This window comes from Squalius cephalus, assembly GCF_949319135.1.
Source record: "Squalius cephalus genome assembly, chromosome: 15".
Taxonomy (NCBI): domain Eukaryota; kingdom Metazoa; phylum Chordata; class Actinopteri; order Cypriniformes; family Leuciscidae; genus Squalius; species Squalius cephalus.
In genome coordinates, this window is record NC_137136.1 from 31,548,981 (window position 1) to 31,574,377 (window position 25,397).

Here is a 25,397-nt window from a genome sequence, read left to right on the forward strand (position 1 = left end):
CGTTCCTCTGGTTAAACTTCTTCACTGTCACAGCAGTCCATTCTGCTCCCACTGGAGTCCAGTTTCTCTGGCTAACATTGATTTCACTGCCGCAGCAGTGATGTCTCCTCACGCTCCTGCAGGAGCTAAGTTTCTCTAGCTAATGTTCTCCACTGCCGCAGCAGTGATGTGACCATTGGCTCCCGCAGGAGCTTAGTTTCTGTCTAACCTTCCTTAAATAATTGAATGGCCTGTCCTTTTTCTATAAAAAATCTGATTTCTCTCCCTGTGGATATCCAACTGTTCACCGACGCAGCTCCCTCTATCGGTTTCGGGGGATTCTACCAAGGCCGTTGGTTCAAGTTTACATGGCCCGCCCAGCTGTTAGACTCACCGCAGTCATTAACATCCTCAGCGCTGTTCGAGTTGTATCCTTTAGTGGAAGCAGCTTTCCTGTGGGGTAAAGAATGGTCCTCTAACAGCATCATAGTACACTGCAACAACGAAGCATCCGTGCATTGCATCAACAAGGCCGCTCAAATTTCCCCTGCAGTAATGCCTCTCCTAAGATGCCTCATTTGGATTGCAGCCTGCGATCAGTTCATCATAACTGCAAAACATGTTCCCGGGTCACGTTTTGCTTTCCAGAAATTCAGGTTGCTGGCACCAGACACGGACCCATTCCCAACCTCAGTACCTCACTTCAGAGCTGATATCCACATTAACCACCCATTGAAACCACTTCTTGACGCCTCTCTTAATTCCATTCTTCAAGCCGTTTCACCCAGCACCCTACAATCCTACTTAACCGCATGGAAGCTTTATAAGTCTTTCCACTTCCCATACAACCTGCCTTTTCCCAATTTCTCTGCTCGCCATCACTTCATTCATATCCTATCTCAACAGCATCAAGAACTGCAATGCTCTTCTAGCTGGACCTCCATCATGTGCAACTAAACATCTACAAAGGATTCAGAACGCTGCAGCTCGTCTTGTCTTCAACGAGCCCAAAGGGCCCACGTCACTCCTCTGTTCATCTCTCTGCACTGGCTACCTCTCGCATCAAGTTCAAGGCATTGACGCTTGCTCACAGATCTATCACAGGCTCAGCTCCCTCCTACTTTTACTCACTCCTACAAGCCTACATCCCTACCAGAAGCCTACGGTCGATCAACGAGGGACGTCTCGTGGTTCCATCACAGAGAGACACAATCACTTTCCAGAACATTATCATTCACAGTTCCATGCTGGTGGAATGCTCTCCCCACCCTCATCCGGAATGCAGAATCCCTGGCAACATTCAAAGACAAATGAAAACCCATCTCTTCCATGAGCAATTAACCTCATAACCCAACCTACTCGCCCAGATGCCAGACAACCAATAACGTTAGACATACTTACTATATGCATCTCCACCCTCCGCCAAGGCTACCACTCTACCAACACTGACGCACACTGGACGCAATGTTCATAGTGGCTTTTTTCAGTTTCCTCAGATGCTCAGAACTCACCATCACTTCCAGCTTTAACCCAAAAGTCCACCCCACAATCACAGATCTATCAGTGCTAGACAATGAAACCATCTCCTACTCCATAAAGCAAAGTAAGACAGATCAAATTTTGCTCCATTCAGGCATCCCAGAAGACCACTTTTCCAGCCATTCATTTTGCATAGGCGCAGCAACAGCTGCCCAAAAAAAAAAAAAAAAAAAAAAAAAAAAAAAAAAAAAAGCCTCTCTCAGCAGCAGATCCAAGCACTTGGCCACTGGTCAGCGGAGGCTTTCGAGTTACATCTGCTCAAATCGCTTCCATATCAAAGAAGCCCAACGAACCCTCATTAATTCTTTGACAACTTCCCATACACCCAACCCTACAGACCACCACTCCTGCAGGAGCCACGTTCCCCATCCTAACTCGCTTTACTGCAACAGCAGTGCTATTTTCCGCTCCAGCAGGAGCTCAGATCTCTGTCCCACTCACCTTTTGGATCACAGTTTGAAAGCAAGTTGTTTCCAACACCACAACAGCAGCATCATCTCTTTCAACAGGAGCCCATTCTCCACCCAACTGGCTCATCGGACAGTTAAAAGCAAGTCAACCAAGTCTACTACAGCTAACCTACTCCAATCCCGCAGAAGTTCCGTCACTCCATCCAAACTTGCTCTACTGCCGCAGCAGTGTCATCTACTCCGCTCCCGCAGCCAGCTCCGTTACTCCGTCCAAAATAGATTGGATATTTAAGAAAGCAAGTTTGGTCCACTGCCGCAGCAGTGTCATCTAGTTCCGCTCCCGCAGCCAGCTCCGTTACTCCATCCAAAATAGTTTGGATATTTAAGAAAGCAAGTTTGGTCCACTGCCGCAGCAGTGTCAGCTACTCCGCTCCCTCTGGAACTTCGTTACTCCGTCCAAACTTGCTCCACTGCCGCAGCAGTGTCATCTACTCCGCTCCCGCAGGAGCTCAGTTCTATATCCAAAATTGTTTTGGATATTTAAAAGCAAGCTTTGGTCCACTGCCGCAGCAGTGTCAGCTACTCCGCTCCCGCAGGAGCTCCGTTACTCCATCCAAACTTGCTCCACTGCCGCAGCAGTGTCATCTACTCCGCTCCCGCAGGAGCTCAGTTCTATATCCAAAATTGTTTTGGATATTTAAAAGCAAGTTGAAAAGCAAGTTTGATCCACTGCCGCAGCAGTGTCATCTACTCCGCTCCCGCAGGAGCTCCGTTACTCCATCCAAACTTGCTCTACTGCCACAGCAGTGTCATCTACACCACTCCCGCAGGAGCTCAATTCTATGTCAAATTGTTTTGGATATTTAAAAGCAAGTTGAAAGCAAGTTTGGTCCACTGCCGCAGCAGTGTCATCTACTCCGCTCCCTCAGGAGCTCCGTTACTCCATCCAAACTTGCTCTACTGCCACAGCAGTGTCATCTACACCACTCCCGCAGGAGCTCAATTCTATGTCAAATTGTTTTGGATATTTAAAAGCAAGTTGAAAGCAAGTTTGGTCCACTGCCGCAGCAGTGTCATCTACTCCGCTCCCTCAGGAGCTCTGTTACTCCGTCCAAACTTGCTCCACTGCGGCAGCAGTGTCATCTACTCCACTCCACCAGGAGCTCAGTTCTATGTCCAAATTGTTTTGGATATTTAAAAGCAAGTTGAAAAGCAAGTTTGGTCCACTGCCGCAGCAGTGTCATCTACTCCGCTCCCGCAGGAGCTCCGTTTCTCCATCCAACTCGCTTTCACTGCCGCAGCAGTGTTTCCTCTTCCGTTCCCACAAGTACTCAATTCTCCATCCTTCTGCATCAGATAGTTGGAAAGCAAGTCGAAATCAAGTTTGATCCACTGCCGCAGCAGTGTCATCTCCTCCGCTCCTGCAGGAACTAATTCTCATCACACTTGCTCCATCACACTGCAGCGGTTATACCATTCTCTTCCGCAAAAGTACATTACGTACCATCCCTAGCCTACTACCGGAGAGGCACAACCATCCAACGTCATGACAACCAACTCCCATCCGATGTTACAAGAAGCCTTCCAGCGACTAACCCTTTCCCACTTCTGATACCTTAAGCTTTGCACTCTGCAAGTTTTTGGGGGGTCATCAACATCAACATCATTCTGGTGGCTGTCCGGCATTTATTTGCAGCTTTTGGGGGGAGTACTCTGGGTTCGGGCCAAATACCGAGCCCGGAGCCCTCTCCTCGGACAGCACGCCAAATACGCATTTATTCTATCTGACTTATTTGTAAGTGTGAACTCGTGAAATGATGTTTTATTAACAAAGTTCGGGAGGAGCACGTTCAAATAATCAAGCAATCAATCAATCAATCAACTCATCAAACAATTACCATGTCTACCCTATCAGCATGAGAGGAAGCATATATATATATATATATTCACTCTGTCAACTCACCTAACTTCCTTGACAGTTTTCAGCATCCCTCCACCACCCCGACTCCTCACTCTTGGCTTGTTCTTTCACAGCCAGGAATACGGGGGGAGTACTCTGGGTTCGGGCCAAATACCGAGCCCGGAGCCCTCTCCTCGGACAGCACGCCAAATACGCATTTATTCTATCTGACTTATTTGTAAGTGTGAACTCGTGAAACATAGAAAAAGACACACAATCTTGTTCATCTGACCTACCAGGTATGATCTTCATGAAGTTTGTGGAGCAGCAACAGCAGACAACCAGAGCAAGAGCGCGCCAATAAAGTCAAAGAAAAGAGTCTCCGTTTGTTTGGTCGGCACTGTGCCTTTCTTATTTTTGACGGGCCATGCCTGCTGTTAGGATATGTCAGCCTTGCTCCCGGTGGCTTTGCAATTAGGTGGGCGGAGGCTGAGGGGGTCGGGGTGGGGGGTGGGGGGGGGCGAGTGGGGCACTGTGAGTGGGGAAGGGTAAAAGAGCTCACCGTGGATATAAATATCATGCCGGACAAGTTGCTCACATTGGCACAGTTAGAAAGTGATGAAACCGCGGTGGCCAGCTTGTTCCTGGATGATCATAGAGTTATTTTATGATATTGCATCACAGTCTCAGCTTTACCTTCCCAACTGCTGTTAGACACCAAGACGCCCGTTTCATTAAGTTTGTGAGGAATAATTGGAACAAAATAAAAAAGAAGTGTGCTTAATTGTATTAAATGTTCTGAAACTTACTTAAATGCAATTAGTTTAACTTGGCCTACTTAAGTAGGACTTAAGTAAATCTTTGTTGTACTTTGAATGCATTTATGGTGAACTAAAATATACTTTAGTGTCATTTCTATTGGAACTTATATTTTGCCAGGCTGTTGTTGTAAATAAGAATTCTGTTGTTAAGTGAATTGCCTGGTTAAATAAAGGTTAATAAATGATATGCCCTATTTAAATGTATTTTAATTACACATTAGTAAAGCTGAAGCTGCAATTTAGTATATTCAAATATATAACGTTAACTGTAATATTGAATAAGACTATAATCAAGTCATTGTGCTTTAGTATATTAGTAACATCCAACACTTTTTTAACACTTTTTTAAAGCATGATTATTAAACATAATGATTTAAAAGTGTACTCAAGTGTGTTCAGAAGCATGAAAGTATAATCTCTTCAATATAACTTTAAACTCTAATACATTTTTAATTGATTGTAAATAGCATGCAATTAAGTGCCAGAAAAAAACGATTCAGTTTATACTTAAGTATATTCTTTTACTTCCATAATATGTACTCTTTTATACCTTGCATACATTGAATGCAATGTAAGTCGCTTCAGACAAAAGCATCTAAAAAATGCAAAAATATAAATAAATAAATAAAATAAATCCAGTTTCTATAGACCAAACAGCTCCATTCCTTCTCGAATATATTTCACAAAGCTGGACTCTGTTTTAACATTTTCAATCCAGAGACACGAGTGCCAGGGTTCTTATTTTTTCCATTGAAATATGGAATGTGGTAATGGGAAAAGCCTGGCATGACTGGAAATCTCCGCCTCTCTCTTGTGCCATATCATGACTCTTTAGAGACCACACATGGAGCCAGACGTATGCTAAATATAGTAGAGTTTTTCACAGCAATCCACTGAAATTAGCATGTGGCATTGTGAATTATGGCGTTGACAGAGTGTTGATTTCATTTTCATGTTTAAAGCCCTTATGACCGTGATTAAATACAGTATTTGAAGGCATCTAATTTGCAGGACTTGGCATGGGAACTATATTTGTAAAATAAGATAATCATTGACTGAGCAAATCTAGTAATCAGTCCCAGTCTGACTCCACTGAGGCTGTTTAATACATTACAAATAGGTCTAAATATGAGTGCGTCATCTTTTTTGACAAATATATTTAAACGGATGTACACTCACATGAAGATTACTCACATCAGAAGCCTTGAAGTTTTATTCCTCATGCGGGTCAGAGATCTAATGACCAATTAAATACTTTATTTCGATAGGACCTTACTATCAGACACTTAAAAAAATGATCACAAATTAAATGTAAATGCGCCTGCAAATATCCTGCACTTGCATCAACACACAAACAAAGTTGCTTTCCACTGACGCTGCATCCACACCTGTAGGTGTCAGTAGCATAAAGTCAGTGATCCCTGTTGTACACTGAAAAATAATATGGTGTTGGATTTACTTTATAATTATTTGTGAAATTTACTGGCGGCGAGTGATAATTGTTTCAATGCAACGCCAAGTAACGCATTGAATTAAATGTGAAATTTTGAAGCTGAAAGACTGGAACAGTATGTTTTAAAAGAAAATACTCTTTCAGTCTTTCAATAATCTGTTTTGTTTAACTTTGAAAACAGTGTATCAGCCAGTGAAACAACGAGAAAATTACTTTACGGATTAAGCATCGAGGAAAATCAGTTTCTGGCAGAGAATTCAAATATGAGTTCTTGTGTGTCATTATTGATTCACCTGGGGACATTTTAACCTTGTAGACAGAAAAGACTCATGTGATATCAAAACGACTGCTATTTCAGAGGAATGTGTCATAAATCTTTTATATTACTGTCAGTAGAAGCACAGGTGGTTTATTGAGGCATGATGAGATCTAAGACTTTTTCCCCGGAAAAGCTGGTCAAGGCAAAAGACAAGGCTTTTTAGTTTTCCAAATTCAGAAAGTTGAAGTAGTAATATAGTTTCATGGGTTTATTATTATTAACACAGCTAACAACTACAGGGACATAATGTTACCAGATGTAACACAATATTGAACAAACAAGCAGATGTAGAGGAGTATGCAGCTAGTTTTCACATGAGGAAACTATCAGTAAATATAATATTTTGTGTTCAAATCCAAGTGCAATACATTCATAATGAGTAATATATTTTAATAATAATATTTCTACTAATATACTTTTTTTTTTACATTAAGAGTAACTTACTTTAACTTTCTAATACATTATGAGTTAACAATGAATAATATTGTATTTATAAAGGCAACCAAGATTAATAAGATTGTGTGAAATCTTTAGCATTGGATGTTAACCAGATAGTTTAAATATGTTATAAACATTATGCCTTATACATACAAAATTCCAATATCATATTTTTAAAAAATCTGTTACAGTAGAACTTTTAAGATGTTAATCTGACGGGTTAATTAGGAGGTTATGCTCGCTAAAAAAAGAATCCTAAACTGAGAAAAAAAAAAAAATCAATGGAGTAAAAAGTATGTCAACTAGCCTGAATTTCCTCTATACCCAGGACATGGACTCATCCCTACAAAAGGTCTCATTTCACAAGAGGCGGAGGGCCAGTTATGGATATCTCAACACCAGAGAGCCATTGAATGTGTCTGATAAGACTTCTAAAAGGTCAGATTCATTTGGCTCTCTGAATTCACTGGATGACTCATGGACTGCACCACAATCACATGGCATTGAGAACATCACAGAGCGCCTGTCACAACATCAAAAACATGCAGGAATTCATGGTGGAGGCGGGCAGAAATACAAACTTGCACAACACATTTCTGCTTGAACAGAGAACAGTCTCAAACTTCATGCTTCAAGTCCAGCGTATGACTGAAGGATTGCTAATGAATAAAGTATTGCTTCTAGACCATTACAGAAGAACAAAAAGGTGCTAGGCACAATAAATACTTTGTCCTAGCTGTAGACTAAAATTTCACTAAACAACAAAGTGACTGAGCTCCTATTAAAAAGTTTCATATGAAAGTGTTACGGGGAAGAGGTTCTTTTCTATAGACAGGTCTTCAGAGATACAGTAGGGGGCAGCATAAAATTACAGAGATCTCTCATGTAACCTCAAGCACATCTGACTTGAGTTAGTTAGTCTGAGCATAATATTGTATAAATGCTTTTTCCTTTTTCAAATCCAATTGTGTTTGGTTGGAATTCAGGAACTGTGGATTCCTAAAAGACCTGTCATGATGAAGTGACTAACAAAAACCTTCAAACAAAAGGCTAATTGTTTTTGGATATTTATTCTGTGATTCACCTACTAAGCACACCCATTAGATTGTGCAAAACTTAACCACTTACTGTGAGAAATCTACAATAGTAGATTGTTCCAGTAAATGACATGAAACAAACCAATGGTTTCATTAAATGTCTTTGCATTTAAAGTGTACAAGCATCAACTGAAATGCACAGCTAACAACAACAAAGGCAACTGCAGCACACATTCCAGAGCAATGGGGAGAAAAACAAAGGTGGAATTTGGGATGGACAATCTGTGGCATACCATTACATAATACACAAAGCGGCAAAGCAGAAGTCACCAGCTAATAGTTGACCACTGGAAACCGAGACAATCTAGAGGAAACAACCAAACACACGTGCTTCCTGCAAGAGTGGCACACAGGATCCTCTAAACACAGCATTGATTTTGTTGTTTAATGACTCTTTTTCTACTCCAAGAACAGACAAACTATATGGTTTGTGTTTGGCAACAGGGAAGGGAGAACTGACTCCAAACATTGTATTGTCAGAAACACAGTGCTGCTTAACTACTCATTACCAGCAGTCTGGTATTCCCCTTGAAGAAGGAAAACTTGCAACAAAATCACTAGCTAGTCCCAAAATGTTGCACGGCAAAAGGGCGGTTGCAAAACATTGCATGCATAATTTGATGTTTTGGGTGTGGGTGTGGTGTGAATCACTGTGAGAGGTTAATTTTTTCGATATAACTGGAAACAAATATGCCCAGATTTGTGCCTGTGGAAAGAAACAGCGATAAACCAGGAATGTTGAATAAATACAGCTACAAAAAGATGTGCATTGTTGCATAGACAAAGCATTTTGAAAGAGGTTCTAGAGTTGTTGATACTGTCCATATCTTTATACAAGCTAATTTGATTTTAAACTGCCTGCATTGCAGAAAATATATTAAGTATAAGAAGTATAAGCTTCTCTGCACAAATCTGGAAAACCTATAAATGTACTTGTGTTTCATTCAATAAATATTAATCTCAGGCATCATTCACTCAAATATCATGCATATAAAGTTACACATCACTCAAGAAAATCATGCCCAACAGTCTAATAACAGCACAACTATTCTGACACTATAACAGTCACCTTGAACCTCCCACAGAGCAAATACGGATGGAAACCGGAGCAGTGCTACTGACATCAAAGCACATTTGAAATATAGAGTGATAGAAATGAAAAAGGACTCGTACCTTCAATGAAGTTGGGGAAGGATTTGCCTTCTGGCTCTTGTAGTGAATGATCCCAAGTCTCTTCATCCGGCAGGAGGCCACGCTCTATGGCCAGTTCTTCCAAGACATCATAGTCCAAGTCATCTCCTGCAACCTCTGTCAGTGAGGGTGTAGCAGGTTGTCCCGCAACAGGACTGGCAATCTGTTGCACTTCAATCACTTCCTCGACCACAACAATCTTCTTCCGCATGGCGTCGTCTGTGGACTGCTTTTGCACGTCGCAGGTGATCTCGGTGGCAGGAAGGGGTCCAGTGATGACAGGCTGTGTGGGGGCCTTGCTAGCCAAAAACCTGTTCTGCTTCTCTGAGCTCTGCTGTGTGTCAGGAGCAGCCGTGTGTTGTGAAACGCTGGGAGGTTCCCCTTGTTTAGGGAGGGGGGTGAGCTGGGCCGAGTCTGCTGTAGCTGCTGACGCTGAGGCTGCCGGTGCTTCCCACTGTCTCTGCAAGGAGGATGTTTTTCCTCTCAGAACCTCCCGTTTTTCAGCCCAGGGCTGAGCAGGCTCCACCTCCCCTTTGTGAACTGGGGCCTCATTCTGTACAGCTGTTGGTTGCATGCTATCCACATCGTGCATTCCTTCAGGGGATGTCTTTGCAGAGTCATTTGTTGCAACTTGCTCAGGACCCTCAACCCGACCTGCATCCTGGGCTGTTGTCTTTACCTCTGTCACTTTTGTCTCAGCTATAGGTGGAGGGCCCTGTATTACAGCAGGAGTTTTGTTTGAAGATTTCTTTTTCTTCTTTCCTTTTAAAGGCTTGGAGGCATCCTCTGTACAACTGTCTTTTGCAACTTTGGCCTCTTCTGTGATTGCAGGTTCCTCAGTCTGTTTTTCTGGTGATGACTTTTGTTGAACAGACTCAATTTGTTTTGGTGTCTCTATGTTTGATTTCAAAGTTTGCACAACTACTTCTGAAGTCTTGCTGGAGACAGCTGTGGTAATCGTCACTTCAGCACCTTTAGATAGGGACTGAGATTTAGAGCTGAGGTCAGGTTTGTGACCTTTAACCTCTGCCTTAACCTCAGCAGTAGAAATAGCATCAGGAATCTCCACCTTTTTATGAACTTTTAAAGGACTAGTGTTGTCATGTTTAGATGCATCTTGGGTTTCCTTTGTTTTTTGGGAAACAAGTACTCTCTGTTGCTTGTCAGTCATTTGAACAGTACTAGATGCTGTGGGTGGCACTGCTGTGACGGCTGACTTACTGACACTCTCCTCTACAGAAAGCTCAAAAGTATGCAGTGGTAGATTAATCTCTGATTTCTTTTCAGCAATTTGTATTGCCGAATTTTCTTCTTTCTTCGGCAGAAGTGGCATTGCTGATTCTAGAGATTTGACAGGCACCTGAGAGATAACAGAGGTATTTGACTTCACCTCATCCACATTAGCACCAGGCACATGTTGTGGTGCAATGGAGGTCTCATCTGCTTTTTCGTTCTTGATTGGTTGTTCTTGCACATTTTTTTCCTTTGTGGTTTTCTGCGTTTTCTCCACTTTTGGTTTTGATGGAGTAGGACAAGGAGCATCCTTATCCATTTTGCTACCAATTGTGGATGTGGTTTCATGAGAAACATTAAAGCACACTTCTTTTTTAGGCTCTTTGCTGACTGCTTCAGTACAGACAGAAAATATGGAGGATTCCACTGCTGTTGCCTCCACTGTTGACACCATGGTTGGTATATCCTGCACATTTTTGGTCTTTTTGGATTTCTTTGTTTTCTCCACTTTTGATTTTGATGGAGTAGGACAAGGAACATCCTTAGCCATTTTGATATCGTCAGTTACTGTAAATGTGGTTTCTTGAGGGACCTTTTTAAATGCCTCTTTTTTGGGCTCGTCGTTAACTGCTTCATCAGCGACAGAAAATACAGGGGAGTCCACTGCTGTTGCCTCCACTGTTGATGAAGCAGTTGATATATCCTGCACATTTTTGGTCTTTGTGGCTTTCTGCTTTTTCTCTAGTTTTGGTTTTGATGGAGTATGATGTGGAGCATCCTTTTCCTCTTTGCTATCACCTTTGGATGTGGTGTCTTGAGAGACACTGACAAATAGTTCTTCCTTGGGCTTTTCTTTGACTGCTTCATTAGAAACTGAAGACACAGAGGATGTCACTGTAATTGTCTCTACTGCTGTTGAAACAATCGTGCCATCTTGCACATTTTTGGTCACAAAGGTTTTCTTTGTTTTCTCCACTTTCGGTTTTGAGAGAGTAGGACCAGGAGCATCCTCATCCATTTTGTTATCACCTTTGAATGTGGTTTCCTGTGAGACAATGATACAGACTTCTTCCTTTGGTATTTCTTTGACTGTTTCAGAAGAAACAGAAAGCACAGAGGACTTTTTCTCCACTGCTGATGAAACAGTTGACACATTCTGAACCTTTTTTGTCACCAGTGTTTTCTGTGTTTTCTCCACATTTGGTTCTGAGGCAATAGGATGAAGAGCATCTTTACCCATTTTGCTATCATCTGCTACTGTGGATGTGGTTTTCTTAGAGACCTTAATAAACCCCTCTTCTGTGGGCTTTTCTTTTGCTGCTTCAGTAGGGACAGAAGACACAGAGGATTCATCTGCTATTGCGCCCATTGTGGATGAAACATTTGAAACATCCAGCACATTTTTGGCCACAATAGTTTTCTGTGTTTGAGCCACCTTGGGTTTTGAAGGAGTATGTTGAGGAACATCCTTAACTGTTTTGCTATCAACTATTACAGTGGATGTGGTTTTCTGGGAGACCTTCATAAACACCTCTTCCTTGGGCTTTTCTTTGACTGCTTCAGTTTGGACAGAAAACACAGAGGATTCCACTGCAGTTGTTCCCTCTGCTGATGAAACAGTTGACACATCCTGCATATTTTTCATCACAAGGGTTTCCTGTGTTTTCTCCACCTTCGGTTTTGAGGGAGTAGGACGCCGAGCATCCCTGGCGGTTTTGCTATTGTCAGTTGCTGTGGATGTTGTTTCATGAGAGACCTTGATAGGCACTTCTTCTTTTGGCTTTTCTTTGGCTACTTCAGTATGGACAGAAATCAAAGAGGATTCCACTGCTGTTGCCCCCAGTGTTGACGAATCTGAGCTCAACTTTTGCGGTTTCTGAACGAATCCTGTCTTGGTGCATTCCACCATCTTTTCCTGTTCAACTGGCTTAGCATGGCGAGTTTCAATAGAAGACATATGAGAGACTGAATGCATAGCAACCTTCCTCCTAGCACTTGGTTCCATCTCTTTGGTGTAATCACGAGTATCAGAAAGCATTGGCTGCTCTTTGGATTCCCATGATCCTTTGGGTTTGATCTGACTGCTAGCCACTGGGCGACCTCTAAATCTTGGTGTTCTGTCATTGGATTCAGTAATTTCAGGTTCATCCATGCTCATTGTTTTCCGACGGTACCCCTGTCGATCCATCAGAGCCTCTTGTTTTTCTGCACCCATTTTGCCGGGTTTGGGAACATAAGAAGTTGGCCCCTCAACAGATTGAACCCGTTCCGCCTTGCGGGCGATGGCCAGAGTGGCAGCTGGCCGTCGTACTCTCTGTAGAGGAGTGGGCACAATCTCTGGAGGCAGATGTAGGTAATCACGCAAGTATACAATCCCTGTATTAGTAAGATACCAGTAGAAATGCCTCCACGTAAAGGTCTCCCTTACATATCCCCTGGATTTCAGCGAGCCCATGGCTCTCATCACCTGCAGGTTTGCCACACCAGGAATCTCAGGGTGCATGGTCTGAGGGCGCTTGTCTTTCTTGGCCACCATGACGCCATCCCGAAACAGACGCTCATAGATGGCCTTCAGGTTGTCAAGGGGCATTACCATTCCAGCAACCATTGTGCTTCCTTAGTCTTGCAGCGTCTGAGTAAACAGGAACAGCTTTGCCAAAGAAGAACAAATCACTGAATGACCTCACTCTCCAGGGTCCTGTGGCAGAGCCTGCTGCCACGTGCTGCCAATTCAATCAAAAAAAGACACTAAAAATAAATACAACCTGTCTGTTCGTTGTTGTTTAGCTAACTTCCTTCCTCATCAAAAGGGTTTCTTCTTTCTTCTCAAACTTTCTCAGAGGCAAAGGAAAAACTTAGAAAAGGAAAACTGTTCTCTCCTTCACTCAGCCTTCCTTGGAAGTGAGCATAGCCCGAACTGGCAGAGCTGCAATGAGAGGGGGTGTGTGTAAAAGAGAAAGAGAGAGAGAGTACTATGATCCAGTCGGCCCCTCCTACCTCGTTCGAGCAAGGAAGAAACTGCTAAAATCAAACTGCCTGGTCGGCAGACTCTTAACAGTTGTGAATGGCTTGATGTAAACACTTGCAAAGATAATTGCCAAAAGTGTAGGAAGCAAAAATAGATCTCTAAAAATGGAAGAAGAAAAGAAGAAGTGCTCGTTCAGCACACCTATGTCTCATTGAGGCATATGTGCTACACTGTCTAGGAACCACCCACAGTGGTGCACAGCACATGTTACACACCCCCGGGGTATGTCGGACCATCTCAGAGAGTAGATTGGTCAGTGAGAAGCTAGGTTTGAGAAAAGGAGACACCCTTCACGTAAGTCATCCAATAGGTGAAAGATACAGTTATTAACACCTACCTTAGGCAATCAGGGTTTACACACTTCAGATCGTGTGTCGGGACACTCCTTTTTCCCTAGAGACACTTGAATTCCTCAGAAAATGCCTAACAGCAAGAACTTTGGTTTTGTGATTAATAGGTTGACAAAGAACATTTGAACATGAATGGCTGACTTAACTGATGAATCAGTGCAGATACTGCACAGGAAGAACGTACGAGACAGCAGGGACTCAAGTGGAAAAGTACACTAAAAGCATGTTATTATAAGCGCAATCACATGCAGAAAAAATAAGCAGGCAGAAGAACACATGTTACTGTTTAGCTTGTTTTAAACTGAAGCTAATTTCAAATGAGTAGCTGGATAATGCTTTGAATACTGATACATTGGTATATTTCTATACAGCAAAATCCATCTTTAATTATGGAGTTAAAAGATGATAAAAGACCGTAGCATTACACTAAGCACGTTTTTACAAGCACTGTTGGCAGTACAATGATGTGATGCAACAGTTTGAAAGAACGGATGAAGAATTCATCTAGGGCTCTATATATCTCAATCTCGATATAGCTGTTGAATTTGAGTTTCCTATGAGAGAGTCTACTATATAAAGAACCATGCTTTGCTGCTAACCTTTCAAAGGAACCATGAACATGGTGTCTGATTTTGAGGGAGTAGGACAGGGATAGACACAGACAGATGCAGAGACAGAGAGCAGAAGCAGTGAGAGTGTAGAGTTGCACTGATTGTCTCTAATGCCTTCTGGAAAAACTGAATATGCTTCTTAATGACCACTGCAATTACCAGTTTTCTGAGTATATCTGGTTGGAATAAATGGTAGGGATATGCCATGCGCACCCCCTCATACCTCAAACGGAAAATGTTTTTGTTTTAATTGCTATGGAAACAGTCAGACAGTGTGTCAGTTCCGGGAAACTCAAATATCCTCTTTCACGTCGCTCCAACGCCATGAAAATAACTTGTGGGCAGCTGTGCAGGACATCACAGCACACTTAACCAAGAACAACCTCTCTGACATAATCGGCACAGATGAATGCTGTCTGGGAATAGGCAGTGCATGTGATGTGATTGATTAATATGCACTCATTAAAGTCATTGGCTACTAAGCTGTGTCTGAAACGACTTTTTTATTAGAATTTATGTTTATAATTTATATTTGGTTCATTATAATGCTCAATTGTTATTAATTATTATGAAGATTATTATTATTTTACTTTCACTACCGTTCGAATTTTTTTTAAAGAAATGATTAATTCTATTCAGCAAAGATTGATTAAGTGAAAATAAAGTAATTTATAATATACAAAAGATTTCTATTAAAATGTTTTGCTCTATTGAACTTTTAAAACATTTATTTAAATTAACATTTATTTTACATTATAATAATATTTCACAATATTACTGTTTTTTTTCTGCATATATTTTTGCTCAAATAAATGCAGCCTTGGTGAGACTTCTTAAAAAAAACCTTACCTTACCAATACCAAACAATTAAACTGTAGTGAGTTATTTAAAATTTGATTAACTAATAGCTAATAATAATTTTAACATAAAACAGACCTAGAAAGAGCAATAAAGTATTTCAATCTTTTTTCTTGCTTGGCTGTTTGTAAAAAAATCAGTCAGACAGGCTCAGCAAAAAAATTTAATGGTTTTATAAACACTTTAAGCTATGAAATGAAAGATGAAAGAACACAAAATTGTATACATTTCAGAACTTGTTTCCAGTTGGACAAAAAAAGTTTGTTTGTAAGGCTTCATTAGTTGAAGACTGTTATAAATCAATCTTTGGGTAATCAGTGAGAGTTAGTAAATACACATAAACATATTAACCATAACCTTTTCTCTGATTAAAAAAAAAAAAGATCCTCCAGAAGTAAAATTGCTTCATACTGAATAAGCAGTGGTGATTCACTGATCATTTTTTTGTTCCTCAATTATTCCCATGTGAGTCATTAGAGGTGCTTAGAGCTCACATTCACATGTGACTGATTTCAAAATGTGTAACAGTTTAGAAAAACCGGGTACTGTACATGAAATGAAGATAAGCGATAAAGAGGCGGGAGAATGAATTCGAGGTCACCTAATATAATTTATTGAAGAATCCAGCTATCCATTTGGATCACTTCAGCTCTTTGTGAGTGATCCCAGTTTGCCCAGAATAGACATTATCTGGCTCTCTTCCCACTGTTAAGTGTTCACTAGGGCTCAGAAACACGTGCCTTCCTCCCTCAGCCTGCTGACAAAGGTCGACATGACCCAGAAGTCAGTTTTGCATGTGTCCAAGGCAACAGAGACCTGTCAGCTGGGATATAATTAAAGACTTTTAATTTAAATATACTCATTTTCAACTTTCCAGCGACTTCTTCCAAGTCACTTACAGTCCTAAAAGAGATGCAAATTCTGATGAGACATGAATGAAATCAGATATGACTAGAAGATGCATTAAACAGATGAGTGCCACATGAGAATTTGTCAGTCACTTCAGGGCTTCGGAAGCCTCATCTTTGTTGCATGGATGTTTGTGATTTATATTCAGCTCATCTTCTGAAGAATCTAAACTGAATACTCTTTCAGATCTGCTGAATGAACAGTTGAATATGATTTGCAATAATGATGCAGAATGCAAATCAACCTGAGAACAAAGAACACACACCTACTATTAACAGCCTCTCTAAAGTACACACTACACTATCCATATCCATATCTATATCACACCACATATCTGCTAACATTGAAGTCAACAAATAGTTTTTCTTTTTCATTTAGTCTCTAAAACAAGTTAAAACAGAGAATGAAAGAAAAAAAAAGAGATAATAGTTAATAAAATAATATATAAATAGATCATCCTTCAATAAAATGTATTGAAGGGTTAAATGAACAAAAAAAATAGAAATTCTTTCATATTTTACTCACTCTTAAGTTGTTCTAAACCTGCATGAGTTTCTTTGTTCTGTGGAACTTAAAAGAAGATATTTTGAAGAATGCTAAAAGGTTTCTAGTCCCCATTGACTCCCATAGTATTTTTATTTTATTTTATGGGAGGCCCATCAACAGATTGGCTACACACATTCTTCAAAATATCTTTGTTTGTGTTCAACAAAAGAAACTCATACAGGTTTAGAACAACTTGAGGGTGAGTAAATGATGCCAATTTTTATTTTTGGGAGAACTATCCCTTTAAGTTAGCCACATTATAATTAGGAAGCAGATAATACATTTAGACTTTTAAAAGTTCATGCTCTTAGCCCATGGCTAGTATTGTAAGTGGAGTTGGGGACAGGGATTCAGCTGTCCCAAGTGAAAAAGTGCCGACACCAGTGTGGCCCTATCCCGTCAGAAGACATGGTGTCACCTCTAACCTTCAGCACCTGTTCACAACCCAGAGGAAACTCAATCTCCTGCTGTTCTCAGCTGATCAGGAACCTTATATGGAGGGAATCAAGGATTCTGATACATCTGGAGAGGTCAAATATGATCCTAACACCATGTCCTGACCAGACGTGATGTGACGCCGTGGCACTCGATAAAGAGTATGTTTTCCATGATAATTAGAGTTTTTGTCTATACCTTTTAATGCGAGTTTCAATATCATTTTGAGTGACCTTTATAGCCGTACTGAAAGCGACAATGGATAATTCACCTCAGAACCAAGAAAGCTCAAACTGTGAACAAACAAGTGTATTCTATGACAAAGATTGTTTCAGTCACTCAGTATGTAATTAATCATATGACAATGGTGTACTATTTATTTGTTGGATTAAGTGCTTATCCATTTTGTTGCGAGTGCAGTGCGCTTGCAGAGAGAGCTCCGCCCACACGCTATTCTGATTGGCTGTGATTTTGGATTGATTTTGTCATGTCTCAGTTGCATTGCATCTGGTGTGGACAGACAAATTGTTTGCTGGAATCTTATTGTATCTGGTTAGGACAAACACTGTGTCTGTCAATAACTGCAATGTGGTTCTAAAGCTTATCATATGATCTTAAGGAAGTAAACATCATTACAATGTTTGGAAAAATTGCCCCAAATGTGTCTATGTTGAACAATCTCCAACCCATTAACACAGCTGAGGTCAAGCATTTCTTATCATACCGTCTATTAATTTCCTGTTGTACTTATACTCCCATTTGCAACACTCAAAACAACCAATCTCACTTGTGACCAAGAGTCATTTGGCGCTCAATGAGGCATACACTAATAAGAATAATAAGACGCTTCCCTTAGTAAACGTCACTAAATAGACCATACTCCATATACTCAACTGCTTGAAGCATCTCAAGGTTTACACTTTGAAATGTGAAATGGCTTGAGAAATAAGATTAACCTGAAACAATCATAGAATGCCACAGCAAAGTTTAACCATGACTAGACAAAAAGTGTAAAAAAAAAAGCTAAAACAAAGACAAACTAATTTCACCAGCATGTAAAAGAGAGACAAGAGCTCTGAACATTACTGACATTTCTTCTAAAACCAAAAGAGTCAGGTTGACATGAAAAAATAAGCCAAAATGCTTTGAGAGGCGTATGGACTAAGCAAGAGTAAAAACCAGTAAATGCTGATGAGTTTTTCCCTGCAAGACCTTTTTCAAGCCAAAGAGCTGTTTCCAATATATGCAGCTCATAAATATTTGTGAGATGCTGGCAAATTTTTCAGTTTTCTCCCAAAGACATTTTGTTCCATCCACCAATTCTCCAAACTGCTGGTACTCTGTAGAGTCGCGAAAAGAAAATTTTATGTTAATGACCAATACATTTGCAGGTCATTTGTGAAAACCTCACAAAACCAACTAAAAAATTTCACGAACTGTCCGGAATACATTTCACCCCACAATGAGCTCTGAGCTAAAGTAACGGTAGTGGTAAGTAGTAGTTTGATTCAGTAGTTTGATACTCTCCCCCATTGCTGTTTATATATAATTGTATGTCTTTTTAGGAAGGTTTTGTACAGCACAGTGGTCAACTACTGTTGTTTTTATTGTGCTTTATAAGTAATTGATATCAATCAATAAAATTGATTTGATAGTGCTCAACATGTACAGTAAACCAGCCACTATGTCTGTCTTTGAAACATAATGGACTGCTCAGGCCAATGGCTGCACTGAAAGCCATAAACACTCTTGAATTTAATTCTGGCAGCTACAAGACACTAGTGTTGGGACCTAAAGTTCGTAAAACCAGCAGTTTTTACCTGAATGACAGAGAAGCAGACTGGTTAAATTACTGCTTAACAGTGATCTTCTCCAAACGTATTCCTCGCTTTCTCAAACAGAGCCACATTGTTTTAGGAAAGCCTAATGAAAAGTTACAACAATGCTCAGATCTACTTTTTGTGGGTATGGCCTTTAAAATGTCTTCACATTTAAGTGAGGTGCACATTCAGAACAGCTCTGACGTCTGAAGCAGTGCAAGTCTTTCTCTCTTTGGCTACACGTGTCTATGGAAAAGTAGTAAAATTATGTAACATGGCAAAAATGACAAGTCTCCCTTGTGTTCTCCACAGCATGAGTCATGGATCGCTCCGTCTTGTCCATTTCCTAAGTGGAAAGAAAGAAAGTCAACCTTCTGGCCAACACCCAAAGCTTCAGCGCACGTCCTGAACGCTGCTCAAACGTACAGTGGAAGGTGGCGGGAATATAAACCCCAACAGATCTTTTGACTCAAACAAGGATAATGTCAAAAAAACGATTTATTCGCTGTTATTATAGTCCACATTTTCAACAGTCCAACCTAATTCTCTGTTACATATCTACTAATGAAACACAGGTTTGGAGTTGGAACATGATAGCGTGGAAGTAAAACGAAGGAATGCTTTGAGAGCAGTAAACAGCTCCAGAGGAAAATCTCACAATTGAGGTTGTTGGGAATATGAAACAGCCCTGATTTCCCAGCTGCCCCTTTGGGAGCACAGTAGGAGAGGAATCGGCGTTCAAGAGTCAGATTAGTGTGGGAGAGGCAAAGATCCAGCTTTATTAGAAAAAACTCGGGATAGACAACTTAAGACCAACTTGAACATTAATGTTAGTACACCACTGAGAAGGAACTAGCACCCGCACAAATTCTGACTCTAACAAACGGCTTAAGCAAGACTTCCTTTGTCAACCAGCATTGTATGAAAGATTCAGTTGGATATAAAAATGCATGATGCAAAAAACAGTGGGTCAAATTCCCTATTTTCAAGTAAGAGATGCATTTAGAGATGCAAAATAATGTAGTGTTTGATTGGACGCAAGCATTTTCTCCAAAAAGCCAAAAAGCCTATGGATTGTACCATTCCCAGTTCTGTCGTTCTGTCGTTACCAACATATTTAAAAGATTCGGCATTTCCCAAAGCCGTAGTTCCAACAAACATTCGCAAACAGTGTTGCAAACTTGTGTTGCTGGAACTACAGCTCTCGACCTGTCGTTACAAGAGTAGTTACTTGTTAATATGACTTAAATAGATCACGATCTTGGGCACAATAAGCAAGCTAAGATGCATGTCAGCAATCAGCACAGTTTTTTAAAGAGTGCGCATGTGCATAAATGAAATAGTGCAAAAAAGGTCTGCACTCTAAAAATACTTTATTACAAACAGGAGATAAAGATTATACAAATGTGTCACTGACGAAGGCAAAGAGCCAAAACGTTTGTATAAACTTTATTTAAAGTATTTTTAGAGTACAGACTTTTTATTGCATTTTTGCACTGATATATATAAGTCTCAGCACCTAATTAGCTGGGAGAGCACGGTGAGTGTTTAGATTGGCATACATGCAAAAGGAAACCCCGGAGTATGACATAATAGAGAACCCATGATGAATCAAAGCAAAACAAAGGGAACAAAAATAGTGAAGTAGAAATAGTGAGAAGGGAATGAATGAACTGCAAGTACGCGAGATTACACCATTTACATACTGCATGATAACGTAAAAAATCACTGCATGTGACATCATTAACGACGTGGTCCGACGTGACCAGACCAACATACTTCAAACTACTACGGTTTCAGGAAACAGTCATGACTTGCTAGTTAATTTCTCTGATGATGCATCATGCTATGGTGGCTCAGCTGCGAGTTACGCCACTGTACAGAAAACGAACCTCTGGTTGGTCACCAGCAACACTTTCTGACTCCAAAAGACTAGCAGGACTTCCTTGGTCAACCAGCATCACAAGAAAGATGGTTGATCAGCTCCATCGGCTATATTTTTAGCCCATCAACAGGATTGCACGGCATAAACCATCATCGGAATTCACAGTGGTCTAATCTGGTCTTTTCAACAAAGATAAGAATGTATGCCACTGCAAAAGTCACAGATACAATACTAGTGTGTTTTGGGTGGTTGCCACAGTGTTGCTATACACATTTCTGCGTGGTTGCTAGGTGGTTCTGTGCTGGCCCAAGTATAAAAAGCCAAACGCCAATGCTATTCTGGTCTCTGGAAATGAGTCATCTTCCTTCATTCTTTTGAAAAGAATAATAACACACTGCTGCAATCCCATGTTGACCTAAAGTGCAGTATAGCAAATCGAATTTGTAAATTCTTTGTAAAATGTGAATTTTCCAGGACAGAAAGAGCTCATAATTGCTTTAATTGTGAGGATGTCACTCTCTACCTATGCACTACTACACTAAGGCATTACCTACCTTTCTTGCTACTGCGCCAGAACCGATCTCCCAGAATATCACCCATGTCCAGGCTCATCTGATAATGCATGTTTGAACAGGCCCGACTGAGCAGTCTAACCGCACCACAACGTCTTCCCCGTGTGGACAGAACCACCCCATCTGAAACCTATTCTCCCCATGGCGTGCAGGACGGGGCATAAGGGAACAGAGGGGGGCACATCGGGGAGAATGACAGGGGAATGCACTGAAGAAACAAGAGCTTCTTTTCATGTTCTGCCCACAAACACACAAAGTCTATAAATCTGGCCTGTCCTACCCCGTCCTGTTCTCCCAGATTCCCATACATCTGTCCCATCCAGCAACACTTACTTCCGCACAAACACTGGCTTGTTCTGCCACACCAACTAATTGATGTGTTGTGAAAGAGAGCAGGCACTTTGGGGTTTCAGAGGTTATAGCCTAGTTTGGCAGCACAACCAAATAAAAGTTTTTTAAGAGGTGGGATTGATCACCATTAACTAAAACAAAATTCCAAGCCATTTTGGAGTCTCAGTCTAATAAACAGTTACTGGCTAGATCAACTCTACAGTGTTTGTGATAATAGGGTGTGCAGGAGGGTTTTGGACTGTCGATATGCATCATTAGAGAGAAGGTCTTACAGGTACGAGTGTCTTCCCCATAGCAACCACACTCCCACACAGGGCTGATTTACTACTGCCCCAATCTTTTGTGTCAATTTAAGTGTTTTGCTGAGAGCATTATTTTGTAAATGTTCCTGTTCAACTGAATCTTGAGAAGTAAATCATTGTCTTTAGGGTTATTTATGCACACTGGTGTTTATAATGCTAACTATGAACATTTTTACAAAGCTTTTACATTTTAAAGGTTGTTCATGGCAGTGGACCTCAACTGGTTTTTACTTCACAACCCAGATTGTATAATCAAGTAGCAAACCAACACAGTCCAAAAATTGGAGTCTTTAATATCACAAATGAAATCCATCAATATTACTATTGCATACACCCAACAATATTCAAACTCATCATGGGACAAATAGTGGGTCAAATACTAATATTGTCCACATTAAATTTTGGTTGGATGCAAGTGTTTTCTCCTCCCTATTAAAAGTTGAAAAGCCTATGAATTGTACTATCCCAGCTATTTTTGATTATATGGTGGAGTGCAAGTTATTATTTTTGCATTTAGCAATGTTTTTCCCATTTTTACATTTGAAATTAAGGCTGGAGTAATCATAATCACGATTACTTTGGCCAACTTTGAGATTATTTAAAACAGCATATACATAGTTTTCAGTGAAAACTACTAAACATTTATTCAATAGATTACATTTTCTGGATTTATAATACAAAACACAATACAAAGACCATAAAAGAAAGAATGTGGCACATAATGATTGTAAATTATTTGCAGAGCCCTATCAATTATTTTTTTACCCATTTAAGCATGTCTTTATAAAGGGTTATCACTGCAGAGAATCTTTACAGGATAAAAACAAATATCCTGTCAGTAGACTATATAAAACATTAGATAGGCTAAAGAGTTTAGCTAATGGTAACTCAATGGAAACTCCACAATTAATACAAAGTTCTGTTATTAAACTCTGATGGCGCAGACTGATCGGTCCTTTAATCTTCTTGGAATCACATTATTATCTATAGGGCACAGCTGATTGGTTCCTGCTGTATCAGTAGCCAATGAGCTCGCAGCTCAACCTTCAAATACAGTTTCAGTGCGCTTTCAGAAACCCGCCACCTTCCCCAGCTCCACCTGTATAGATCTGCTACAGGTAATTCATGCAGCAGCATTTCGTGTATGTATTGTCCCGTACAGCAGCAGTGTAGCAGATCTATTGCGCCAAGACCACACATATCAACATTGTCATATCCATTACCATGCCAAACACTCAGAGAGTTGTCATGACAGAAAAACTGTTATTTAAATGATTTCTAAGTTGAATTACAATGAGGTACACTGAGGTTCCTCTTTACCAGTAAAAACACATCTGTAAGTGTTTTGCCACAACACTATCTGAAATGCTTCAGATTCCTGTCTGCACATGTTAGTCGTTTTTAATGACAATCATTGTGAAATAAAATTCCTGCAATTGCAAGTCTTCTGAAAAACATGGTTAGGAAATTCTGAATAATCCTTTAGGAAAATGTTTGTAGAATAAATCTGAACTTGCATACTAACCATGATATTGAGGAGTCCTCCATGTTTTTACCTGCGTTTACCATAGTTTTGCAAATAATACCACAGTTAAACAATGGTTTCTATACCCTGACGGTTGTTGGTCAATGTCTAATCAAGCTATAAAAAGGAACACTTGAGTAAACAATTCCAAATAAACAAAAAACTGAAAGTGCTTTGTGAAAGCATCGCACTCAACACATCCCAACAGGAAACACAAAGCAAACCACATGTTTGTCCAGTGAGTCAGCAAGAACGGTTATACAGCACACGAGGGTGTGGTCAGCCAGGCCTGTGGTTGCCATGGGAACATGAGTCACAGTCGTGGGTAAATACGCCGCCTGTCCTGGACTTAGGTCAGCGTTACCCCAGCAACAGCAAAGCAAAACTCACACAGGACGCCGTGCTTGAATGTGCATTTGCATCCGGACAAGCCAACACATTCCTTACCAACTTGCTAAAAATGTCGAAAACAGACACATGCATAAACGCTTCATAAAACTAAGAATGCCGACCGCACATGCATATCTGTCACGCCAGCATGCATTAAAGTGATTTATGAACTATCCTCATTAAAGGTTCACCAGTGCAGTTCTATTCCAAAGATCATAATGTTTTATTAACCTGAGAAAGCATCATGTGGGAATATGATGAACATATAATTTTACAGTCGGACATTATCAGCATCTTCACTCCCTGCACGGGTCTGTGTTCTGTTAACTTCGCAGTTTGGCAGTCTGCACTTTTGATGTAAATTCATCATATTGTTTTTGTTCTGCTTGCGTGTGCCCAGGGGAACTGAAAACAGCACATCCCTTTATGACTTTTGGTAAAAAACAATATCTCAAAAAGCTCTGGAACAACCACCTCTGTCAGCCTGGACAAACTAGAGTTTAACTGCTCAGCCAGTTCTGAACTGTGAAAAAAAGACATGTTTCTTTTTTCATACAGCTATTTAGATTGACACGCAAATTTGACATTTAGTATGCTAAGTGTTTAGTATACTACAAGAATACTTTCAAATAAATGCCTAAATAAAATATGTCACAAAAATAAGAAGCTGCACAACTGTTTTCAACATTGATAATTATCAGAAATGTTTCTTGAGCATCAAATCACCATATTAGAGTGATTTGTGAAGGATCATGTGACACTGAAGACTGGAGTAATGATGCTGAAAATTCAGCTTTGATAAATTACACTTTTTCTTTTTGAATGTATTTTAAAATGTATGTTCCAATAATATTTCATAATATTCCTGTTTTACAGTATTTTTGAGCATAAGAGTCTGCTTTCAAAAACATAAAAAACTTACAAACCCCAAACTTTTGAACAGTAGCGTATATGTTTATATAATTGCAATAGCACTAAAAATGTGGAAACGAACCACATAAAACATGTTGTTCAATAGTATTACTCAATACTTACAATAACGTGAGTTATTTGATTAGAGATAATTAGAGATTAGACTACAAATGTACCAAATTCTCTCTGTAACCTAGCCTGGGAATTCATAAAGCACATTGCATTACTTTCATTAAAATTGTTTGATTTTGTCTCATCCTGGGAAATGTTGTCCCGCCCTGAGCAGTGTAAATGTGAATATTACTCAATACTTGATTAGAGATTATTAGAGATTAGACTACAAATGTACCAAATTAGGGTGTTGCTTTTTATGTATGTGTGTATACATACATTTTTTATGATTTATTTTTAATAATTTGAATGATATTTCACCTTATAAACCTGTTGGTTTAATTTACATGTTGACATATCATGTGCTCACCAGCTGTTTTCAGTTTTCAGGGCAGATGAGCACGTCAATCAT

At 40.1% G+C, this 25,397-nt stretch overlaps 1 protein-coding gene across 1 annotated transcript in view; it reads right to left on the reverse strand.

Annotated features, from left to right (window-relative positions):
- plecb (plectin b) overlaps nucleotides 1-13,584 on the reverse strand; it is an 89,503-nt gene extending 75,919 nt beyond the window's left edge. Inside the window, 1 exon segment of the mRNA XM_079894184.1 lies at nucleotides 9,130-13,584. Within this exon segment, the coding sequence (XP_079750310.1) occupies nucleotides 9,130-12,988 (3,859 nt within the window). The 5' untranslated portion in view covers nucleotides 12,989-13,584.
- Nucleotides 13,585-25,397: the final 11,813 nt, after the last annotated feature.